The 22,331-nt window shown below is 41.8% G+C and overlaps 2 protein-coding genes across 2 annotated transcripts in view; one reads left to right on the forward strand and one right to left on the reverse strand.

Moving 5' to 3' along the window:
* The window catches only part of LOC122215621 (ER degradation-enhancing alpha-mannosidase-like protein 2), a 128,030-nt gene that overhangs the window by 68,242 nt on the left and 37,457 nt on the right, over positions 1–22,331 (forward strand). The window lies entirely within an intron of this gene.
* Positions 6,858–11,266, reverse strand: PROCR (protein C receptor). Its single transcript, XM_042931140.1, has 4 exons — positions 10,993–11,266; positions 8,595–8,846; positions 7,879–8,157; positions 6,858–7,631 (listed from the first exon to the last, which is right to left on the reverse strand). The coding sequence occupies exons 1-4, from the start codon at positions 11,069–11,071 to the stop codon at positions 7,516–7,518; spliced, it is 726 nt and encodes a 241-aa protein (XP_042787074.1). The 5' UTR covers positions 11,072–11,266; the 3' UTR covers positions 6,858–7,515.

A 22,331-nucleotide genomic window follows, 5' to 3' on the forward strand; every position in this document is an offset into this window, starting at 1 on the left:
GCGGGGCTCAAACTCAAGAACTGTGAGATCGTGACCTGAGCCGAAGTTGGACACTTAACTGACTGAGCCACCCAGGTGCCCCTCTAGTTCCAGTTCTTATACCAGCTAACTGTGGAACCTTGGACAAGCTGCTTAGCCTTTCCCAGCTTCAGTTTCACCATCAGTATAAGAGTGTTCAGGTCTAATATCTTATAAGTTTACCTCCTTATTCTCCCTGTGGACACAGTGGAAGATTAATTGGACTGTGGACTGAGAAAGCACAAAGAGGGAATTAACCGACCCCAACCTAACTCCAGAGACTGTTTTTTTTTTTTTAATAATTATTAACATTTTTTGATGGCTACTGATTTCAGCAGCTTTGCTTACTTTCTTCATATTCAAGATTGTTTTACTGTTATCACCTTGTAACATCTTTGAGATATAATTCACATACTGTAAAATTTGTCCATTTAAAATATGCAATTCAGCGTTTTAAAAACTATACTCAGAACCATGTATCCATCATAATATGTTTAGAATATTTTCATCACCCCAAAAGGGAACCCTGTGCCCTTTAGCAGACAGTGTCTGTCATCACTCCATACCTCCAGCATGAGGCATCGCTAATCTGCTTTCTACATCTATGGATTGCCTATTCTGGACATTTCATGTAAGTGGAATCTTACAAGATGTAGTTTGTTGTGACTGGCTTCTTCTTTCACTTACAATGTTTTCAAGGCTCGTCCATGTTGTAGCATATATCAGTACTTCATTCATTTTGGGGCTACATAATATTCCACTGTATGAATGTACCACATTTTGTTTATCTATTCATCAACTGATAGACATTTGCAGTGTTTCCATATTTTGGCTGTTATGAATAATGCTGTTATGAACATTCACGTACAAGTATTTGTGTAGACATATGTTTTCCATTCTCCTGAGTATGTAACAAGAGTGGAATTGCTGAGTCTTATACTAGCTCTATGTTGAATTTTTTAGGAACTGTCAAATGTATAACAAAATGGCTATACCATTTTACATTCCCACCAGCAATGTATGAGGGTCATTTTCTGCACATTTTTGCCAACACTTATTATTGTCTATCTTTTTTATTATAGCCATTCTTGATGGTGTGAATTAGTACCTCATTATAGTTTTGATTTGCAGGTAATGATGTTGAGCATCTTTTCATGTGCTTATTGGTCACTGGTATATCTTGAGAAGTGCCAATTCAAATCCTTTGCCTATTTTTAAATTGGGTTATTTGTCTTTTTATTGTTGTGTTGTAAGAGTTCTTTATATATTCTGGGTATTAGATCTTTATCAGATATATGATTTACAAATATCTTCTTCTATTCTGTGGGATATCTTTTCTGTATATTCTGTGAACCACAAAAGTACTTTTATTTTGATGAACTCCAATTTATCTATTTTTTTCTTTTGTTGTTTGTGCTATTTGTATCAGAGCTAAGAAACCATTGCTTAATCTAAGACAAATGTTTACAACTATGTTTTTCTTTAAGAGTTTATGCCTTCTGGGGCGCCTGGGTGGCGCAGTGGGTTAAGCGTCCGACTTCAGCCAGGTCACGATCTCGCGGTCCGTGAGTTCGAGCCCCGCGTCAGGCTCTGGGCTGATGGCTCGGAGCCTGGAGCCTGTTTCCGATTCTGTGTCTCCCTCTCTCTCTGCCCCTCCCCCGTTCATGCTATGTCTCTCTCTGTCCCAAAAATAAATAAAAAAACGTTGAAAAAAAAATTAAAAAAAAAAAAAGAGTTTATGCCTTCTTCTTCAAAAAGATTTTATTTTTTAAATTTCTTTTAAAAAATGTTTAAATTTTTTTTTTTTGAGAGACATGCACAGAGAGAGAGAGAGAGAGAGAGAGAGAGGAAGGCAGAGACAGAGACAGAGTGCGAGTGGGGGAGGAACAGAGAGGGAGACACAGAATCCGAAGCAGGGCTCGAATTCACCAAGCACAAGTTCATGACCTATCTGAAGTCGGATGCTTAACCGACTGAGCCACCCAGGTGCCCCCCCAAAATATTTTATTTTTAAGTAATCTCTACACTCAGCATGGAGCTCAAACTCACAACCCCGAGATCAAGAGTTGCATGCTCCACTGGCTGAGCTAGCCAGGTGTCCCAAGAGTTTTATGGCTTTAGATCATATATTTAGGTCTTTGATCCATTTTGAATTGGGATTCTAACTTCCATCTTTTGCATGGTGGTAACTAGTTGCTCCAGCAACACCTAGATGATTCCTTCTCCATCAAATTGTCTTAGCATCTTGTAGAAAAATCAGTTGACCACAAATGTAAGGGTTTATTTCTGGAGTCTTAGTCCTATTCCATTGATCTATATGTTTGTCTTTATGCCAGTAGAACACTGTGTTGATCACTGTAACTATGTAGTAAATTTTAGAATCAATAAGTATGAGTCCTCAGATTTTTTGTTTGTTTGTTTGTTTTCTTCAAGACTTCTTTGGGATCTATTCTGGATCCCTTGCACTTCCATATGAACTTCAGGATCAGCTTATCGATTTCTGCAAAAAAAGGCAGCTGGGATTTTAATAGAAATTGCAATGAATCTGTAGATTAGTTTGGGAAGAATTGCTGTCTTAACATATTAAGCCTATGGTCAATAAATACAGGATATTTTTCCATTTATTTATCTTTAATTTCTTTCAATAAGTATTTGTATTCAGTGTACACATCTTACACTTCTTTTATTAAATTTATTCTCAAGTTTATAATATTTTCATGTTATTGTAAATGGAATTCTTTTACATTTCATTATTGGATTGTTCAGTGCTAATGAATAGAAATACAATTGATTTTTATGTATTGATATTGTATCCTGCAACCTTACTAAACTTTTTTATTAGATCTAACATGTTTGGTTTTGTTTTTGTTTCTGTAGATTCTTTAGGATTTTCTATATACAAAATCATGTCATTTCTGAATGGGTATACCTTTACTATTTTTCTTTCTAATTCAGATGGCTTTTATTTCTTTTTCTTGCCTGAGTGCTCAGGCTACAATCTCTAATATAGTACATGTCGAAATCAAGTAGAAAGAGCAGAAATCCTTGTCTTGTTTCTGATTCTAGGGGGAATGTTTCAATATGATGTTAGTTGTGGGGTTTTAGATAACCTTTATCAGGTTGAACAAGTTCCTCTGTATCCCTAGTTTGTTGAGTATTATCATCATGATAGGGTATTGAATTTTATCAAATGTTTTTTCTGCATCTATTAAGATGATCATATGGGTTTTGTCCTTTATTTTATTGATAGGGTGTGTTCTATTCATTGACTTTCATATGTTGAAACAACTTGGCCTCCCTGGGATAAATCTCACATGATTACAGTGTTTAATACCTTTTATTTATTGCTGGATTCAACTTGCTAGCATTTTGTTAAGGATTTTTGTGTCTATGTTCATGAGATATTTGTGGCTGTCTTCTGATGTCTCTATAGGGCTTGGTGTCAAGGTAATACTGGCCTCATAGAATGTCCTGGAAAGTGTTCCCTCCTTTTTTTATTTTTTGAAAGACTTTATCAAAGATTGATGTTAATTCTTCTTGAAATGTGATGGAATTCACCAGTGAGGTAACTTGGGCCTGGGTTTTTCTTTGCAGAAGTTCTAAAATTACTAATTCAGTGTCTTTATTTGTTGCACATCTACTTAGATTTTCTATGTCTTCTGCATCTGTGTCTTTCTAGGAACTTGTCCATTTCATCTAAGTTATCTAATTTGTTGCCATATAATTTTTTGTAGTATTCCTTATAATCATTTTTATTCTCTAATGTAATTTCTGTAATATTTTTGTAATTTGATCTTCTCACTTTTTTATTGGTAAGTCTAGCTAAAGTTTTGCCAATTTTATTGATCTTTCAACAAAAGAGGTTTTGTTGATTTTCTTTATTGTTTTTCTGGACTCTAGTTTATTTATTTGCTCTAATACTTATTATTTCCCTTCTTGATTTAGGTTTAGATCATTCCTCTTTTTCTACCTTCTTTAGGTGGAAGGATAGGTTATTGATTTGAGATATTTCTTCTTTTTAATATGGGCACTTACAGCTATTCCCCCTAATGTTGCTACATGTCATAAAGTTTCCCTTTTCCCCTCTTGCAGCTAAGGCAAAGTCTTGATCATTTGGACATTCCCACCAGGACGTTGAGTCTTGAACAAATAGTGTAAAAACAAAAGAAAACAAAAACAAACAGGGGACAGAGTAGAATTCACTTAAGATGGCAGCATGCAATGGTGATGTAGTGGTTCCAGCTGTGGTATACTTAACTAGACCATTCCTCTGTTGTGACTTTGGTTGAGATTCCTGGTTCTATTTTCTGAGCTTAATTAGCTGGCCTTCCTATCAAACTGAGGATTACTTGACGACCTTCCAATATATTTATTTCCTCCTTAAGTTGGGAGAGTTGGTTTCTGTTGCTTGAAACTAAGAATCTTGGCATACCATTTAGGTAAGGGTTGGGGAGAAGGAGAAAACAGGGGTCTTTCATTTTTCTCTTTGTCAAACTTTCTTTGTAAATCTCTGTGTTGCTAGTATTGTTGTATTACTTCTGTCATTTAAGGGGAGCCTGGGTGGCTCAGTCGGTTAAGCATCTGACTCTTGGTTTCCTCTCGGGTCATGATCTTATGGTTGTGAGATCCAGCCACATGTTGCACTCTATACTGACAATGTGGAGCTTGCTTGGGATTCTCTCTCAACCTTTCTTTCTGCCCCTCCCCTGCTTGTTCTCTCTCTCTCTCTCTCTCTCTCTCTCTCTCTCTCAAAATACATAAATAAACATTTTTTAAAATATATGCTTTTAGGGGTGCCTGGGTGGCTCAGTTAGTTGAGCATCCAACTTCAGCTTGGGTCTTGATCTCATGGTTCTTGAGTTCGAGCCCCACATGGGGCTCTCTGCTTTCAGTACATAGCCCACTTTGGATCCTCTGTCTCTGTCTCTCTGTCTCTCTCTCTCTGCCACCCACCCCCGCTCTCTCTCTCTCTCAAAAATAAATAAAAACATTTAAAATATATATATGTTTTTAAAATTGATAATCTAAAGCACAGTTGGATGAAGAGAAGTGGTGGGATATACAATTTGAAAATTAGGATAAGACCAGATTATACAAGGCCTTGAATGCCATTTTGAGGATTCTGAAGTTAGCTCAGTAAGTATTGGGAATTTACAAAGTGGAACAATGATGACATGATCAGATCTATGTTTGCTTTTTTAAATTATTATTATTTTTTATTTCCATGTAGATGAATTAGAACTCAGAGAAATTAGAAACCAGGAGAATAGTTAGGAGGAGGCTACTGCTATGGTCCAGATATAAGATTGAGAAAATTTCTCAATCTGGAGAGAGAAAAAAAAAGAAAGAAGAAGAAAAGAAAGGAAGATTGTCAGTCACAGTTTGGATTTTCTGGAAGCAGATGCTGAGATAGTTTGAGGTGGAAGATATTAACTAGGGAAAGGAAGGGGGATTGAATAGAAGGAGAAGTCAAACTTCAGTGTAGATCTGACAGATACCCAGCCAACCTGGCAAGGAGCTCTGGAGTGAATACTGTTTATCAGAATTGCCCTGCAGTAGGTGGGACTGGCTGAGCCTTTATACCCCTGCTTTGCTCAGTCACCAGATGAGGACAGCCCCAAGAGGAACATGACCTCATGCAGGACTGTTCTCTACAGGTAAGGCAGACACTGAAGGAACTGAAGCAGCTCGTGGCTATCTGCTGCCTAAGCGCCCTGTAGCTAAACACCCAGTAGAACTGGGCGGCACACCTCGTACCTACCGCAGAGAAAGAGCTGAATTACCATATCTTACAAAAAAAGCAAGAGAGTGGAAAAGAAGGATTTGATTCTACAGATACTATATTTTGTAGGTGGGGGATGAAGAAGGAGTAAATAAAGGTCAGCACTTAGGTTTCTACACTGATGTGGTTTGATAGTAATTCTGTTTAACTGATAGCAAACAACAAAGGAGAGAGAACAGGTTTGGGGAGAAAGATAAGGAATTTGACTTAGAACATGTTGACTCAGAAGTGTCTGCAAAATATTAAGGTGGAGATGATTTTCAAAAATCAATGCAAATGTGGGGTCTGGAGGTCAGCAGTAAGTGCTATATTTATTGGGTGTACATATATATATTTATATAATACTCATAATGCCTCTATGAGGTAGGTGTTATTTTTATTATACCCTTTTTGTACATTTTATTATACCTTTCTTTATGAAGAAACTGAGACTTCAAGGAGTTAAATGCCTGGCTTAAAGAAGTAAAACTCAAATCTGTTTGATGGCAAAACACCTGCTTCCAAAGACAAGATTATATTGTTTCCCCATGGAAAAGACCACACAGATAGATGACATATGAATACATCCACAAAGGGTACAGTTTAAATGGGACCAAAAAACCAAAACATGGAAGTCTAAAAAAGCCATGATTTCAAGGTGAGTTGAGTAAGATGACAAAGGCAAAGGGATTGACTGAGTGGCCAGAACAGTTTCTAAAAATTAGAAGTATGGAATCTCAGGGGTTATGGTAAAAAGAGAATTCTAGTCCACAAAGGAAAATGTTGCAGATATCATGTGGAATGGAGATTTCACAATTAGAGGTCATTGATGGTCTTAGAGCAGTTTATAGGGAAGTCAGACTGCAGTGATTTAGGAGTGGGAAAGGAGGGAGTAGAAGCAAAAGGTATAGTCTACGGGATCCCTGGGTGGCTCAGTCGGTTAAGCGTCCGACTTCAGTTCGGGTCATGATCTCACAGTCCGTGGGTTCAAGCCCCACATCGGGATCTGTGCTGACAGCTCAGAGCCTGGAGCCTGCTTCAGATTCTGTGTCTCCCTCTCTCTCTGTCCCCTCCCCTGCTCACACTCTGTCTCTCTCTCTCAAAATAAAATAAAGACAAAAGATATAGTCTACTTTTCCAGAAGTTTTGTAGAGGAAAAAATAATGCCATCTACATAAGTAAGGAATTTATTAATAATATTATTAATTAACTAATAGCTCTTTGCTCCCATATTTTAGTTTATACTCCCACCATTTCTCTGATTATTTCTTTCTACCTCTACTATATCAGCATCCTTTCCCAAATCTGATGTGCCTGGGAGCATCGAGTGGTGTTTATTCTGGTTGATGGATTTCTTGTATTTGTTAGGTGTTTTGAATGCCTTGGGTGATTCTGTCTTTGGAGGACATGCCATAGACACCCTCTACCCCCACCCAACTCCATCATCTGTTTTCCACAAAGATAGATAAGCATTCACTTCTCAGACCAATTTAGGAAAGCATGCAAGTTCTTAGGTGCTTAGCAAACCAAGAACTCTGTCTACTTAGCTTCCTCCTTCCCTTTCCCTCCCCCAAACTCTTGGTGGGCAGATCAGGGAGAAGAAAGGAGCTGCCACTCCAAACCTTCTGGGATATAATGTCCCAGATGGGGAATCTGTGTGGTTTTGCAGTGAGCTGAGATCTTCCCTCATCAGCCCCCATCAGTCCAGCCCTTTTTCAGAGGGGTCTGGAGAGCAATCAACACCGCCGTCCACCTGTGTACAGGAAGATGCCTACAGCCACACCAGCAATGATGAAACTGCCCACCAGGACACCCAGGACCAGCGAGGTGTAGGAGCGGCCTGTTTGGCTCCCTGCAGAACATGCACAGAATTAGCCTGAAGAACATACCTCCAAGAAGTCCATGGTTTAAATCAAACACTAAGGGATTTCTACCCCAAAGGAAGGGGGCTACTTCACCAAGTGACATAAGCTGTGTATAGTCTGTCCCAACCCCCCAGCCCTGAGCCTTCCGTTGCTCAAGGTATGCATCCTTCAGGTCTCCCCATTTGCCTGGAACCCACCCAACAGCACACAGGCCCATCCCCGATCCCATCATACCTTTTGAGTTGTTCACAGTGATGTGTTCTTTCACATACTGCACACAGGTGTCCTGCAGGAATTCTCGCAGTTCGTACCGAGTACGATTGTAGGCGTTGAGCTGCTGCAGGGTGTAGGTGACCACCCTGGAGGGTGCCTGCGGCCCTGCCACCCATAAAGCTGTCTCTGGCTGGAAATGCACAAAGGAGCTCCCATTCACAGACACTTCGAAGAAGACACGTGCTGTAGAGCCCTCAGGAGGCAGCTCACAGCCCAGGAAGCAGCGAATGATCAGAGGAACTGTGGATGAGGGAGGGTGAGAGGGCTGTATGGAGAGGATGCCAGCTGTGGGAGAATGTCCACCGGGGGAACATGAACTTTCGGGGTTTCGGGTGGATCAAGGACAGGGCATCCCAACAGGGTCAGCCCCGAGGTCATGCCAGCAAAAAGAGGGCCTGACGGAGGGCCCGCAACTAGGACACCCAGTCCTCTTCAGGCTCAAGCTCCCAACCAGCAATCAGCAAAGGCAGGTGCCCTGGTACCACTGGGCTGCTCAGAGCAGCCGGCTCACACAAGACCAAGCCACCCACAAGACCCCTCCAAGAACGCCATCCCTCCATGCGGCTCCGCCCCGTTCCCCCCACAGGCCCACCCCATCAAATCCCGCCCACAGGCCGCGCCTCCCGCCTGGACGCGCCACCGCCGCCGCCGCGCGTAGGGGCGCGCGCACCACGCACAGGTCAAGCGCCGCTCATGGTGTACCAGCAGTACCAAGCTGTTGAACTGGTGCAGATAGGTCTTCAGGCTGTCTTCTGTGTGCATCCAGCTCTCAGGCTCCTGCAAGGGCTGCAACTGGCGGATCGTGACGTTGCTGCCTAGGCCTTCCAGCACGTGCGTCGTTAGCCCCCCCAGCGACGCGTTGCCCCGGTGCCACACTTGATAGGGGTCGCGAAAGTAGGAGATCTGGAGCATGTGGAGGTTCCGAAGGCCTGCCGGGCAGTGTCAGCGCGTCAGGCCTTGGCCGGCGGCGTGGCAGGGCTTGGCGTGTAGCTGGAGGTAATAACCCCCTACCTAAAGGCCGGCCGCCCACCTTCTCGGCCGTTCATAAACTACAAAGTGTTCTCCCACTCTCCCTCCCATAACCCTGTCAGGAGGGCAGGAGAGGGATTATTAACTTCGTTTTACAGATAAGGAAACTGAGGCTGGAAAGAGCAGAAGCCACTTGCCTCAGGGTAATCCAGTCAGTGGAAGAGCCACTCCCATCTTTCTGCCTCTCACCCTGTAACTACCCCCACTTCCAGTTGGTCAACAAATCCTGGCTTCCAGTAAAATCCTATTCCATCTCCTGTTCCCTGCCACTGCCCTACTTTAGGCCTCATTGGTTCTCATCTGGACTCGGGTGGTAATGCCATTCCTCTTCCCCGTCCCCTCATTTTTCAGTTTCACTCCTTCTAATCTGACCTCTCTCTGACCCAGAAATAAGATTATTCTCTCCTGCTTAAAATCCTCCAGTGACACACTCCCCTTCAAAATCATTAATAATAATAATAACAACAATAATAATGGCTATTATTGTTACTATGACCCAAGCACTGTACCTTACACATATTATTATCTTATTTGCGCCTTCCTCCCATTAGCTAAATGCAGTAGCTACTGTGATTAATCTCAGTCCATAAGAGACACAGCCTAAAATGGTGTAGCAGAACTAAGATTTGAGTGCAGGCGGTGTGATTCCAGCACTTTTAACCATCCAGCCATACTGCCTCCCCATAGGATATCTGTCCACAGAATGAAGTCCAAAGTCTTTAGCTTGGCATTCAAGGCTGCCAGAGACCAGGCCCCAACTGCCTTATTTAACCTCTTCTAGTACTTATATATAGTAAACTACTTGGAGTTTCTCATGCTGCCTTTTGGCTGACATGAATAGCATGTTGGGGTATCTCTGCCTCTAGGCAAACTTCTATTCATGCTTCAAGACTCAGCTCTGTTGCTCTCTTGGAGAAGTTTTCCTGATGCCTCTCCTCTTTACCCTCCCGGACACAGCAGGTCTGTTTCAATGATCCAGATTCCACGTAACTGTCTCCAAACACACAGACTCTACTGGGCTCCCTTAGGCTATAGAATCATGTCTGGTTATCTCTGTCTCCTACACCTATTAAGGCCCTGGCACAGGGTTGATGCCCAGAGAATGTGTGAGGGGGGAATGAGTCTGGGGTTGTAAATTCCTGTGCATGGATGTGTCTTGTCCACCTTTGCATTTGAAAAGCTGTGCTCTGTGTCTGTAGGTGTGAATAGGTATATCTGTGTGGATAGCCCTAGATAAGGTTCCTAACTGCCCTGTGCCCAGTCTCCTCCCCTGTAAAAGAGAGATAATCATATTGCCTGCCTTGTAGAGATATTACGGGAGTCAGATGTGTCAGTGCACGTATTAACCATAGTGAGTGCTCCTTGAATACTGGTGATTTGCTCCCTCAGAGAGAGACCGAGGCTACAGAGACTGTGGGAAAGGGGAGAAGAGGCACCTGTGTGGTCACCATGCAGGGCAATAACACCCTTCTCTGCTTAAACAGCCACTTCAGGCAGCCTGACCCCCTGAGTTTTCCCAATGACCACAGCTGCTTCTTCCCCCGACTTTCCCCCAAGCTTCCATCCATCTTACACCTTCTCCAGTCTCCTCTTCTGCCTCACTTATCTCAGTCCCAGTCTCTCCAGTGGCTTCCCATTCCTTCCATCTCTCACGTCTTCCTGTCTTCCTTGGTCTTACCCCCAACCACGATCACCCTCAGCTCTCCCCCTCCAGATTCACCCCCTCTCCCGGGGGCTAATTCCCTTACCCTTTCTACCCATCCCTTTCCATTTTTCCAGTTCTGTTTCACACCCCCTCCCCCCTCCCATCCCTCACTCTCCACCCCCTGCCTCCTCCATCTCCCCCTTCCCTGGGGACAGACTGTACTTCCTCACCTTGGCTTTGGGACACAAATCAGTCCCCAGCACCCTGCCTACCCTACGGAGAGATCTGGCTCGCTGCAGGCACAGACGCTGTGGGATAAGGTCTCCTCTGGTTTCTCCCATGTACCCAGATAGGCTGAGAGTCTCCAGAACCATCCTGGGGCAAATGTGCCCCTGACTCACCATCTGAGGCTTCATGGCTACAAAAGGCCCAGCCGGGCAGGAGCAGTAGACACAGCAGTGGCAGCAATGTTGTCAACATCCTGGGGCTGAGGTTCTTACCCCACCTGGGCTCCTTCCTGGCTCTGGCAGGCAGAGGGCTCAAGCTGGCTGCAGCCTAGGGGGAAAAGAAGTAAGGACTGTCTGGAAGGAGAGGAGACTGCACAGAGGAGGCTGGAAGGTGGCCAGGGGATAGGAGGAGGATGAGAGCCTCAGGCTTATTAAGTGTTATTCCTACCCTGTCTCATTTCCTACTAGGGGGCTGGCCTCCCTCTTGCCCTTCCCCTGCCCCGCCCTGCATTGGGCCCTCTGGCCCAGACCTGCCTTTTCCCTTTTCCCTGGGCCTCTTCCAAACAGGGAGCGGAAACAGGGGGAGTTGGGATCAGAGAGAAGTTCTGCCCTCGCTGAGTCAGGGGGTGGGGCTCTGCTTTCAATTTAGAGCAGACTCTGGGGTGTAGAGATCAGCAGGTTACTGGTGGGGAAATTGAGGCCCACAGAGGTACAGGGACTTGCCCAACAGAAGTTTGTATATCACGGTAACAGATTGGGGGTTAGAATTTGATTTTCCAATGCACTGGCTACATTTTATCAGAATTTTAAGTAAATAGTAATTACACAATCAGGAATCTTGCTCTCAGAAACACATGGTTACAAAATGAGTATAAAACGGCTCACTGCAGCTGTTCCTAACCAGAGAGATTTATGAACAGTCTAATCTCATTAAAGGATTGGTCATTTAAAGCAATATTTTTCAAACTGAGGTCACAGTTTACTAGTGGATAATGAAAACAATTTAGCAGTCATGATTAGCAGAGTTTTTTTTTTTTTTTTCTTGTTGTTTTTGTTATTATTTTTATGAAATAGAACAAAATAAAAATTTTCAGTGCATCCTCCTGGGTCAGGGTAGACATTATTTTATGAAATATTTGTTTAGTTGTATATGTGTATCTTTCAGTTTTGTGTAGTATGTTTCTGTGATGGGTTTTGAATAGCAGTTTAAAATGTATTTCTTGGGGCACCTGTGTGGCTCAGCCAGGTAAGTGTCCGATTTTAGCTCACGTCATGATCTCCCAGTCTGTGAGTTCGAGCCCCGACTTGGGCTCTGTGCTGACAGCTCAGAGCCTGGAGCCTGCTTCAGATTCTGTGTCTCCAGCTCTCTCTGCCCCTCCCCTGCTCATACTCTCTCTCTCTCTCTCTCTCTCTCAAAAATAAATTTTAAAAACATTAACAATTTTTTTAATAAAAAAAATAAATAAAATGTATTTCTTACTGTAAGAAGCAAGTAGAAAAATTTGGAAGTCACTCCCCCAAACTATGGTAATCCAAACTGTGGAATACTATGTGGTAGTTAAAAAAAACCCTCCCCTGCCTAATCCCCTGTTTTCATATTACTTAGCACTACCTGAAATTATATTACTTATTCATTTACATGTTTATTGTCTGAATGTCCCCCAAGAGGCTGTCCATCTTGTTTGCTACTGTGCCTGGAATGGTGCACATAATAAATAATATAATAAATAATAAATGTTAGCTAACAGATAACTGAATAAGATAGTTACGATATGCACAAATCTCCAAGAGTAAGTTGCAGAATATTAGGGACAGTTTAGAACCATTTCTGTGTCAGCCACACAGATGACATCTAAGCAGCCTATTTTTTTTTATGGGAATAAATGAATCCAGAAGGATGTATATCAAATATAGCAGTGACTTATCTCCATTGTTTAATTATCAGGGAGGAGCCTAAGGTTAAAAGCATATGTGTGTTTTTGTGTAGGGGTGTGTTTGTGTGTGTGTGTATGTGTGTGTGTATGCACGTGTGTGTGTGTGTATATGAATGTATGTGTGTATGCATGTGTATGTGGTGTGTGTGTGTTTGTGTGTGTGTGTAATGGCTGGCAATCTTGTGAAAGGCCTTTTCAGTCTATTTTGTGATGGGTTTTATCAATCTGTAATGTTTGGAAATTTTGCACCTAAAATGTGATCATATATCTTCTGTTGAATTAAAAATAAAAGTTTAAAGGGCACCTGGGTGGCTCAGTTGGTTGAGTGTCTGACTCTTGATTTCTGCTCAGGTCATGATCTCAGGGTCGTGGAATCCAGCCCCACATTGGGCTCTGTGTTGAGCATGGAGCCTGCTTGAGATTCTCTCTCTCTCTTTCTCTCTCTCCCTCTGCCCCTCTCCCCTGCTCATGCTCTCTCTCTCTCTAAAATAAAACAAAAAAAAATTTTTTTTTAAAGTTTAAGTAATAGATTATGGTAGAAGAGGGTGGCAGATCATATGAGTGGATGTACTGACATGAGATATTAATAAGTGAGAAAGGGAAATGTGGAACAATACATACAGTATAATTCCATTGAATTTTAGTTAAAATTTTTACTTCTATCCAAGTAATACATATAATTCCATTTTCATATTTAAAAAAATTATGTGTGTATATGTATATTTGTATATATATAGGAAGAATGCCAGAAGGCGGCTGTCAATAGAGGTTACCTCTGGGAAATGGGATCAGATAAAGGGCTAAAGTGGCAGTGTTAGCTTCTTTATTTTATATACTATTCCTTGGAGGGAAAGTTGATGTCCTAGTGGAATCAGGGCAAACCCCAGACATCTACCAGGCTCGCGTTCTCTGAACTGAATATATGCTCACCTCTCAATTGTTGTAGATTAGCTTAGAAATAACCCAGCAGTTTTCCAGCTCATCAAGATGGTCTAGTCAGAAGGAGAATGGGAGCCTTGTTTTCCTGGACTGGGACTTAGGAAGAGTGGAAGGTCTTAAATCACTGCCAGTTGTACTGTCTTGGCTTTATAAAAACTTATTATGAAGTATTCCACATTTGAAGAATTTTTTCATGCCTGAAGAATTTCATTACAAACATACTTGTCCTCACTACCCAATGTAAGAAATAAAATATTACCAATATAATTGAAGACCCTGTTTGTGCCTTTCTCCTCCCTGGTTGTGTCTTTCTCCCCCTGCCCCATCACCAAAGTAACCACTAATCAGAATTTGCTATTTTTCATTTCCTCATTTCTGAAGATATAACTACATATGCACTTATCCCTAAGGGATATGTATTGGCGGTTTGCATATTTTGAGCTATGTATAGGTAGTATTTTTTTGAGAGGCGGGGAGGGGCAGAGGGAGAGGGAGAGAGAGAATCTTAAGCGAGCTCTACGCCCAGCATGGAATCCCACTCAAGGCTCAACTGTGAGATCATGACCTGAGCTGAAATCAAGAGTTGGAAACTCAACCTGCTGAGCCACCCAGGTGCTCCAAGCTTTCTATAAAGAGTATGGAAGTGCATCTATTCCTCTGCAACTTACTTTTTTCCCCTAACACACTGATAAGATTCATTCACCTTGTTATGTGTAGGTCCATTAATTTCCCCTGCTTTATAATATGCCATCTTATGAATATACCACAATTTATTTATCCATTCTCCTGTTCAAGCTTTTTTTTTTTTTCTTTTCCAGTTTTCTGCTGTTACAAAGTGCTGGTATGACTTTCTTGTACATGTTTTCTTGTGCAGACGTGGGAGAGTTTTCGTAGGTGCAAACATGGGAATGGAACGGCTGAGTCATAGGTATAGGCATCTTCAATTTTACTAAAAATTGCCAAACTGTTTTTACAAAATGTTTGGGCCAATTTACATTCCCAACAGCGCCTGAGAGTTCCCTCGCTCCATATCCTTGCCAACCCTTGGCACGGTCAGATGGTTGGGTGTAAAATGGCACTTCATTTTGGTTTTACTTTGCTTTATCTGATTCCTAGTATGTTTGTGCATATTTTTGCTTTGCCTTTTTTTTACTCCCTTGAGGGCTTGCAGGGTGCCTTGGGCTGGAGGGTAGTAAAGTATATGATTGAACCAATTTGGAATTGAGAGCTGTCAGTCTTTGATCTCCACAGGTAGGGCCTGCCTCACAGGGGTTAAAGTGGTCCCCACCATCTTCCACAGGGCTAATCACAGAGAGGTCTTTCTCACCAAGCTAAGATCTGTCAGAGAGAGAGAGAGCTGACACAGCAACAGCTGCTTCCCAAGCATCCTCCTCACACACCAGTGGGCTGAAAATTCAATAGCAGAGACAACAATTATTATTATAGCTAACATTTATAGTGAGCCAGGGGCAGTGTTAAGCTCTTTACATAAATAATCTCACTTTATCCATATGCCAGCCCTTCTAGGGGGGTTTCATTAACATCACCATTTTACTAATAAACTGAGGCTCTGAGAGGATAAGTGACTTACCTAAGGGCCCACAGCAAAAACTGTAAGTTGAACCCATGCCTCCCTGACGCCAAAATTTGTGAATTTAATCACCACATAGTATCTCAAAAGCTTTGGGGGATCACTCTCCATCAATACATTTTTGAACACATAGTTCTAACACTCTTGAGTATTTATGTTATATATAATACAAGACATGCCCCAAATTCATGCTGTGTGCTAGGCCTTTACCATTTTCTCTGGGGAAGACAATGTCCATGTTGCAGATGAGATAACTCAAGCCCAGAAAGGCTAAGTAATGTGCCCAAGATCACATACCATGGAAGTGCTGAGCAGGGATTTGAACTAAAAAATGAGGGGTATGGGTTTGGTTATAGGGAGCATGAAGAGAGTATTGGGGATAGGGAAGCTGGTGAGTGGGGGCAGCTTGAGGGGCATCCCCTTTTCCCCTTCTAAACTCAGGGTTGGGATGGGGAAGACAAGGCATGTGGTGGCTGGAACCAGAGCTTACACTGCATCTGGCCTAGGTGGGCAAGGGGCAGAAAATCACAGAGTGGGCATCGGGCCAGCAGAGACCTAAAGAATGACGGTCCTGGGGCACCTGAGTGACGTAGTCTGACTTCAGCTCAGGTCATGATCTTGTAGTCTGTGAGTCTGAGCCCCAAGTCAGGCTCTGAGCTGCTTCGGATTCTGTGTCTCCCTCTCTCTCTGCCCCTCCCCTGCTTGCTCTCTCTCTCTCTCTCTCTCTCTCTCTCAAAAATAAATCAACATTAAAGAAATTTTTAAAGAATGAAGGTCCTATTGAGCAGAGGGATGTGAAGGAAGCTGGTGGTAGCATTTCCCACTCCAGAGAGCACATGCCAGGGGAAGATAAGGGAGACAGGAAGCTGAGTGGGGGCCAGTGCTGGCGCAGCCCCAGTGGGCGAGGAGAGGCTGGGCTGAGCCAGGACTGGCGGTGTGCCCAGCTGGACTTCAGAAGCCCGGGCCTCTCCCTCCCCTGTTAGCTACTGAAGGCAGGCACAGTTTAACCAACCAAACCAACTCAGATAACGAGTGTGGTCCCTTCAGAGATCACCTCCTGCTTAGGATGTGGAGTAGTCACATGTGCTGGGCACTGTATTAAGTTAGCAGAGTGCATGTGTTTTATTCTCACTGGTGCCCTATGAAAAGTATAAAGAAACAGCCATTATTCTTATTTTATAGAAGAGGACACAGAGGCAGAGCACAGTGAACAGACTGGCCCAGAACATGTTTTCTTTTTTTTTTTTTTTTTTGTACTTTTTTTTTTTTTTTAATATATGAAATTTACTGTCAAATTGGTTTCCATACAACACCCAGTGCTCATCCCAAAAGGTGCCCTCCTCAATACCCATCACCCACCCTGCCCTCCCTCCCACCCCCCATCAACCCTCAGTTTCAGAACATGCTTTCTTAATGATTAGACTGTCCTATGAGGATAAATGAGATAACTCGTATAAAGTGCCAGAACACAGCGTGTATCCAGTAGGTGGGAGAGATAAGAAAGAGGCTTGGCTTCAGGGGGCCAGCAAACAGAAATGACCCTGCAGCAGGAAAAATGGAGGGTTGACATTAAGTATAATCCTGAAGGGGAGGCAAGGAACAGATATGAATCTTACTCACAGCTTTCCCCTTTAGACACCAACACGCCCCAACGTAGGGAAGATAAAGAGAAGCCCCATAAAGTCAGACTGATTCCAGCCCTTGCCTGCCCAGCAAGTGGTAGGAGCCTGGTAGTCCTGGCTCAGCTCCTGCCTATGTTTCCAGCCTTATCTTTCCATGTATTCCAGTCTCTGCCAAGTCTGCTCTTCCTGGTTTCCTGAACACAGAGCACACAAATATTATCTTTGCTCTTTCTTTATCATGTTTTTAGATAAACAGAAGTTCCTAATTTTAAGATACTTAACTTTATAAATCTTTTCCATTAGTTCATGCTTCTTGTGCCTTGTTTAAGAAATCCATCCCTGCCCTGGGATCATAAAAACGTTCTCCAGTTTATCTTCAAAAGCTTTATAGTTTTGTCTTTTACCTTTAGGTGTATGGTGTGAAGCACAAGTCAAACTTAGTTTCTTTTATGTGGATGTCCAATTTTCCCAGGACCACTTATTAGAACTCTGCCCTTCCTCACTGATCTGCAGTGTTATCTCTGACTTACAGTAAATGTGTTTATTCTGTTTCAATAGCCTATTTTTTACTCCCTGTCCCAATGCCTTGTTATCTTAATTAGTATGGTTTTATAATAATACCTTTTCATATCTTGCAAATCAAGTCTTCCCGCTTTGGTCCTCAAGAATGCCTTGGCTATATTTGAACTTCTATAATAAATTTTAGAATCACTTTATCAGGTTGGTAGGATTTTGGTTGGTATCACATTCAATGTGTTAATGATTTGGGGGAGAATAGACATCTTCCCAATACTGACTCATCCAATGCATGATAGAGTGTATCTCTTCATTTATTTATATCTCCTTTGGTGCCCCCCTCAGAGTTTTATAAGTTTATCTCTAACATCCCACTCACCCTTTGATAGAGTTTTTCCCCTGGGCCTCTCATATTTTAAACTGTTATTGAAATGGCATTTAAAAGAAATGTCATGTTCTCACAGCTTTTTGCTGGTATAGAAATATAATTTTGTTGCACTGATTTTATATCTAGAAACCTTAAAAAACTCTTTTATTTATTCCAATAATTAAATTTAAATTCTTCTGAATTTTCTATATCTATATTCATTTCAGTTGATAGTGACTTTTATTTCTTCCTTTCTAATTTTTATAGTTTATTTTTCTTAAGAAAACATACTGGCTGAAACCTCTAGTACAGTGTGAATAGAAATGGTTTTTAAAAAGTATTCTTGTAGTTTTCCTGGTTTAAAAAGGAAAGTCTTTGGGGCACCTGGGTGGCTCAGTCAGTTAAGCATCCAACCCTTGATTTCAGCTCAGGTCCGTGTCTGGCTCTGCACTGACAGCACGGAGCTTGCTTGGGATATTCTGTGTGTGTGTGTGTGTCCCTCCTTCATTTGTGGGGATGCTCTCTCTCCTTCTCTCTCTCTCTCTCTCTCAAAATAAATAAATAAATAAACATTCTTTAGGGGCTCCTGGGTGGCTCAGTTGGTCCGACTCTTGATCTCAGTTCAGGTCATGTCTCACTATTCATAGGTTCAAGACCCGCATCAGGCTCTGGGATTCTATCTCTGCCTCTCTCTCTCTCTCTCTCTCTCGCAAAATAAATAAACTTAAAAAAATTTTTAAATAAACATTAAAAAAATAAAAATAAAAAATAAAGCTTTCACCTTTTTATCAATAAATATGATGTTTGCTGTATTTTTTAATAGATACCCTTTATTGGATTAAAATTCCTTTTATTTCTAGCTTACTGAGTTTTTAATTTTTTAAATGTTTTTATTTATTTTTGACAGAGAGAGACAGAGTGTGAGTAGGGCAAGGGCAAAGAGAGGGAGACACAGAATATGAAGCAGGCTCCAGGCTCCCAGTTGTCAGCACAGAGGGCTTGAACTCACAAACAGTGGGATCATGACCTGAGCTGAAGTTGGACACTTAACTGACTGAGCCACCCAGGTGCCCCTAGTTTACTGAGTTTTTAGCATAAATGTTTTGAGTTTTTCATAATCTAATGAAATGATCGTACAAGTTTCCATCTTTAACTTGTTAATGTGGCAAGTGCATTAATTAAGTTTCTAGTGTTAAACTAACCTTGCGTTACTGAGATGAAACAACTTCTTGTAAAGTATTATCCAGTCTACGTATATTTTACTCTTGGGCTATTTGTCTCTGGACTTCTCCAAATCCTCCCCACTCCTTCAAAGCCCTGACACCGCCTCCTTCTGAAAGCCTTCTCAGATGCTAGAAATGACCTCTTTCTTACTTTTCTTACAAAACCGAAAGAACTTTACCTCCCATTGTAGTTACATTGTCACATTCTATCCCTTGTCTTCTCTCCTGGACTCTAAACTCCTGGAGAGCATCTTTGTGCTCTTTTCTCAGCCCACCCCCTCCTTCTAGGACCCAGAGCAGACATATAGAGTGTGACATAGGATGAGAACGTGGGCTCAGGTAAAGTTGCCTGAGTTCACATCTCAGTTCTGCCACTTGCTAGCTGTTAGATTGAAGACACGCCGTTTGGCCTCTCTGAGACCATCATTAAAATAGGAAGAATGATAGTTGTCGTGAGAAGGAAATGAACTAGTATAAGTGAATTACTTAATACAGCTCTAGGCACATATTATTTCTGTTAGCTCAGTCTGTAGCTGTTGCCACTACTCTCTGTGCTCCGGGTACTCTGAGCTGCTCACAAGTTATTTCTTCTTTTTTTAATGTTTATTTTTTAATATTTATTTTGAGAAAGAGAGAGAGAGAATATGAGCAGGGGATGGGGCAGAGAGAGAGAGAGAGAGAGAGAGAGAGTGAGAGAAGGAGAGAGACAGAATCCCAACCAGGCTCCATGCTGTCAGCGCAGAGCCTGACACAGGGCTCGATCTCACAACTGCAAGATCATGACCTGAGCTGATGTCGAGAGTCACATGTTTAACCGGCTGAGCCACCGAGCAGCCCCTGACAAGTTATTTCTAAAAGTTTTTGTGAGCCATCTTCTCTTCTTCCTTTATTTCCTCTAACGTGGTTCACATGCTGCTTCATTCTTTTATTCAGTGGGCATTTATTGAGCACTTACAGTGTGCTAGGACCTGAAATAGACAAGATCTCCACTTAGGAAGAGACAATCGAGTAGGGGAGAGAGACGTATAAATAAATAATGATAATACAATAGGATAAGTACTAAGAGGGCCAGGGAGGTGGAGACTGGGGCTGAGAAGTATGGGCGTCATCTAAGTTATGAGAGTAGAGTCCTCTGATTTAGTCTGGGGTCAGAGAAGACTTTTCTTAGAGGAAGTGATACCCAAGCTGGTCCTGCAGAACAAGTGAGCGGTGGGAGTGGGGATAGGGCAGAAGGTGTGGGGAAAAGGTGTTTCATATAGAGGGAGAAGAAAGTGCAAAATAATATAATATTAAAGGAGAAGTAATACAACATGCTCGAGACATTAGCAGTACTTAAGGATGGCCAAAACAGAACAGTGGTAGGGAGGGAGATGTGACATGAAGAGGTAGGCAGGAGTCTGATGAAGAGTTTGTCCTCTAATCTAAGGAATTGAGACTTTATCTTGAGGTGATTCTCACCTCTTTCTTTGGTCTCCCTACCACCTATCAGAGTAGGTGCCACCTACTCTAGGAAGCTTTCCCTGACTTCATACCCACAGTTTGAGTTGAATATTCTTTCTGTTCTACTATAGCCCTTTCTTTGGCCTCGTCATAGCCCTTAATTCTTTCCATGATAATTGTCTGCTTAAACATCTGCCCCACACACCAAAAGCTATAAGATGGCAGGGAATGTATTTTAGCATTTTTGTATCACCAGGCTAGCAGAGTACTTGGCACACAGTAAGTGCTCAATAGATATTTATTGGATGAATGAACAAATAAATAGGACATCCAGGGAAGGAGAAAACTGTGACTCACAAAAGAATTGGCCCTTAAAAATTATCTAATCTTTTTTGTACCTCAGATTTCTCATCTGGAAAATGGGGATAGAATAGAAATTTCTCTCAAAGGGGTTTCATGGGTCTGTGAATTGCTTAACCCCAGATCTTATATTTAGTGTCAAGGATAATTCTCAACATGCAAAAAACATCATTCTCGTACAAATAGACAGGGAGCATGGGTCAAAGTTTCATTTAGCTCGTTATTAAAGGGACTAGCAGGATGACAAAGCCAGTTCAAAATAGAATATAAAAACTGAAGCTTTTATAGTCAACGAAAAAGAAAAAAATGTTGAAAAAATGAGATTGATAAATTATGTACAAAATGGATTAATGTCTTACAGGGTAATAAAACCATAATCTTTGGGATTGTCTTTTCTCCAGACAAAAAGGAAATCATCATGCTTTATTACTTTACAGAACTATAAACTGTCTATGCTCTAACCGATTGTGTAAATAATGTAGCATTGAAGATGACTCTTAAATAGACTTGACATTCAAGACTTTATTATGACATTAAAAGGTCACATAATCATCTTTTTATTTTAGTAACACGTTTCAGATGGTTTTTCTTAACACTGGTAAGTTTAATTTAATAGTTGCTGTTATTATTATAACGTCAGTAAATGTTTGCTGGGGGCACTTGGGTGGCTGAGTTGGTTAAGCATCCGACTCTTGGTTTCAGCTCAGGTCATGGGTTTGAGCCCCTAGTTGGGCTCTATGCTGGCAATACGGAGCCTGCTCGGGATTCTCTCTCCCTCTCTCTCTGCTCCCCCTTCACTTGCACTGTCTCTGTCTCTCTCAAAACAAACAAACAAACAAACAAACAAACAAACAAATAAATACAATGTCAATAAATGCTGAAAGGATTTTCATTGGATTAGACTTTTTCTTTTTCTCCAGCAGCAGAATTTGGGGCCTACAGGGCAGATTGGCCGAAGGGGGATCCCTGCAGGATATCTATATTCTTCCCTCCCTCAAGCTGGGGTGGTATCTGGCTAATTCTGTATCACCAAATAGGCAGAGAGAAGTATCTGGTTTGGACATCAGCGGAGGAGGTACCCCCACCCCCATACGGACATATTTTCTTTGAAAGAAATGGATATTTCCAAAGAGCAGTGAAGTAGACCATGGAAAAGCCAGAAACGTATTAGACCATATCCATTTATTTTTTCCATTGTTTTAATTAAAAAATTGTGGCAAAATACATATAACATAAAATCTACTATTTAACCATTTTAAGTGCACAGTTCAGTGGCGTTAAGTATAGTCACGTTGTGCAACCATTACCACCATCCATCTCCAGAACTCTTCATCTTGCAGAACTAAAATTCTATACCTATTGAACAATAATCCATTTCCCTCATCCCAAGTCCCTGGAAACTACCCTTCTACTTTCTGTCTCTATGAATTTGATTACTCTAGATGCCTCATATAGGTGGTATCTTGCAATATTTTTCTTTTGTGGTTGGCTTATTTAACTTAGCATAATGTCCTCAAGGTT

The sequence above is a fragment of the Panthera leo genome, chromosome A3, assembly GCF_018350215.1.
Source record: "Panthera leo isolate Ple1 chromosome A3, P.leo_Ple1_pat1.1, whole genome shotgun sequence".
NCBI lineage: Eukaryota > Metazoa > Chordata > Mammalia > Carnivora > Felidae > Panthera > Panthera leo.

Coding starts and splice junctions, on each gene's coding strand:
- PROCR (XM_042931140.1), bottom strand. CDS start 11,071: ATGTTGACAACATTGCTGCCACTGCTGTGTCTACTGCTCCTGCCCGGC. Junction 8,847..10,992: donor TAGCCATGAAGCCTCAGATG/GTGAGTCAGGGG, acceptor ACTGCCCGGCAG/GCCTTCGGAACCTCCACATG. Junction 7,632..7,878: donor CACTGTGAACAACTCAAAAG/GTATGATGGGAT, acceptor CATGTTCTGCAG/GGAGCCAAACAGGCCGCTCC.